Raw genomic sequence first — 2,647 nt, forward strand, 5'->3', positions numbered from 1 at the left:
CTTAGACATTGATTACAACAGAAAAAGATTTTGTCTTTCCATTGGTTTATCGTTTGATAGAGATGACTTTAGTTTTACTAGTTACAATTGTATCCATTGAAAGATTAATTTTTTTTTCTGCAATGAAGACTGTAAAGACTGATTTGCATAATCGAATGGGAGACGAATGAATGATAGTTTGGTAGTTTATATTGAAAAAGATTTTTTTTAACTATTTAAAAAAATATTTTTTCAACAATTGAAAATGAACAAATATTGTAATATTTTCAACAAATGGAGTCTCATAGAATTGTCTTCTTTTGTACCGACTCATCGACAAGAATAACTTTGTAATTGTGTTTATTAATGTATTTTTCACAATTTATATTATCATTGTAAAGTTTTAATTAATAAATATATTTATTTAATCGAAAAAAATTGTAGTATAAATATAACTAATTTAGCCCCGAGAAATTATTTATGCGTCTCATGATTATATAATTAAGTAATTTGATGATTGAGAATATATATATATATAAATAATGTGATTTAGATTTATTTATTGAAAAATCAAATAACTATCAATTAGCTTTTTATCCAAATAACTCATTCAATACTTTAAAACTATTTTTTTTAAATAAACAGATTTCAGGTGACATAAATTTAATTCAAATTACCGTTATGTTTGTCAATCATTTATTTAATCATTACTTTCAAAAACATAAAGTAAAATAACAAAATACTTTTATTTATCTTTAAAATATAAAATATAAAATTATAAATATTCTACTCATTTTTATTAATAATTTCTTATGAGAAAAGAATGCAAGATATATCGTATAACCATTGAAAAAGAATACATTTAGTAAGTAAATCTTTTTTCAAAATCTTTCTCATAACTCATCAGAGGTGTCTAGAATTGATTAGATGAAACATATTTAATAACGTTTTAAGAATATTGAATTTCTATCTTCAAAATTCAAACTTTCTATAATACTCACAAATCTATACCTTCTCAATTTCGTTTTCAATACCCATTTGTCTACTAACAAATATTTTGTAGGAACGTACTATAAACAAGAAATATGTTTCATAACATTTGTATGACAAATACTTTGTAAGAACATACTATAAACAATAAATATGTTTCATAATATTTGTATGATTGTATCTTAGTTACCTTGATTAAAAATATTCAGACCTAAATATAATTGAAGATTAACTAAATAAAATATTAAAAAGAAAAAAATATTAGAGCCAGGTTTCGATCTGGACATGTGGGTTATGGACCCACAAAACTTCTGTTGCGCCACTCTGATTTTAATAATATAATTTTAATAATATAATTGTAAACAATACATTTTATTCATGTTTCATAACCTTATTAGAGGTTGCTAATATAGTTTAGATTAACCAAATATTGAACAATATTAAATTTCTTAATTCAAAATCCAAGCTTTCTTTAATGTATAAGGAATTATTTGTTTTGAAATAGAAGCGTTGTCGTTCATCCTTGCAAAAATTCTACATCATACTTGAGCTTTTCCTTCGCACAATCCTGAAGTTTCGACAATTTCTTGAGACAATTTCCTTCAAGTAACCCCTCCTATTATTTCGATGATAATCAATCCAAACACATAACTATCTAATAGCCTCCTTCTTCTCCTCCCCAATCATAGAAATCTCTTCTTCCTTCTCATTCACAACCTTCTCCATTTCCTTCACCTTCTTCCTTAATTCCATTATCTCTTCTTCATGTTCCTTCTCCTCCATTCCTTTCTTCCTAGCCCATTCCTTCGCAAACACAGTCCAACAAGAAAATGTCGAAACCCTCTTCATAATATCATCACTGAATTCCTCGAACTTAACTCCCACCTCGTTGAGTTCCTTCATCATGTCCTCAATAATTATCATGTCAGTCTTATCTTTTGAGTACTTGTCTCTTGTTTTCATGTAGGCTTCCTTGTTCTCGATATGAAGTTGTTCAGCCACCTTTATTCTTCTACTCATCATTCGGATTTGATCTTCTAAATTCTTCCGTAACTCTCCAGTTGTCTCGTTGATCCTCATCTCCGCTAGTTGTTTTACTTCCTTGTTCTCGTCGCTTAACTTTTTTATTATGTTGTTTTGATGACTCACAGTTTTCTTATTCTCTTCCTCCATTTTGTATATTGTATTGTGTACACGATTATTCTCTGTTCTTAATGCATCCAGTTCTAGTATCATACTCTCGTTGGTGTTGGTATTGGTGTTGGTGTTGGTGTTCGAGTTGGATTGGATGTTTGGGTTGTTTACTAGGCATGAAGCTTCAATGTTGTTTGAAGTAATTTTGTTCCTCTTGAGTTGAAGGTAGTTGGAATGTACCATTAAGGCTTCAATTTCGGATCTTGAATTGCTCTCTGTCTCTTCAATCTTCTTTATAAGAACTGAAACATTTCCTTGCTCATTGTTCTTCATTTTCTTTAAATGATTCTTTTCAAAAACAAAATGCAGCATATAGGGTAGTGTTTAGTTTGGATTCTTCACCTGATTTCTTGTAATCTGATTTATGAGCTTTTAAAAAGGTATGTTACTTTTTTTTTCTGCAACAAGGAGATATAAAAATCAGAACAAGAAAAGACATGTATATAACAAAATATTAAAGAATTCAACTCAAATAAGCATATGA

At 28.1% G+C, this 2,647-nt stretch overlaps 1 protein-coding gene across 1 annotated transcript; it reads right to left on the reverse strand.

Moving 5' to 3' along the window:
- Positions 1-1,620: 1,620 nt before the first annotated feature.
- LOC124913307 (putative uncharacterized protein DDB_G0280071) lies at positions 1,621-2,436 on the reverse strand. The gene has a single exon (XM_047453901.1). The coding sequence runs from the start codon at positions 2,434-2,436 to the stop codon at positions 1,621-1,623; it is 816 nt and encodes a 271-aa protein (XP_047309857.1).
- Positions 2,437-2,647: the final 211 nt, after the last annotated feature.

The sequence above is a fragment of the Impatiens glandulifera genome, chromosome 8 (assembly GCF_907164915.1).
Source record: "Impatiens glandulifera chromosome 8, dImpGla2.1, whole genome shotgun sequence".
Classification (NCBI taxonomy): domain Eukaryota; kingdom Viridiplantae; phylum Streptophyta; class Magnoliopsida; order Ericales; family Balsaminaceae; genus Impatiens; species Impatiens glandulifera.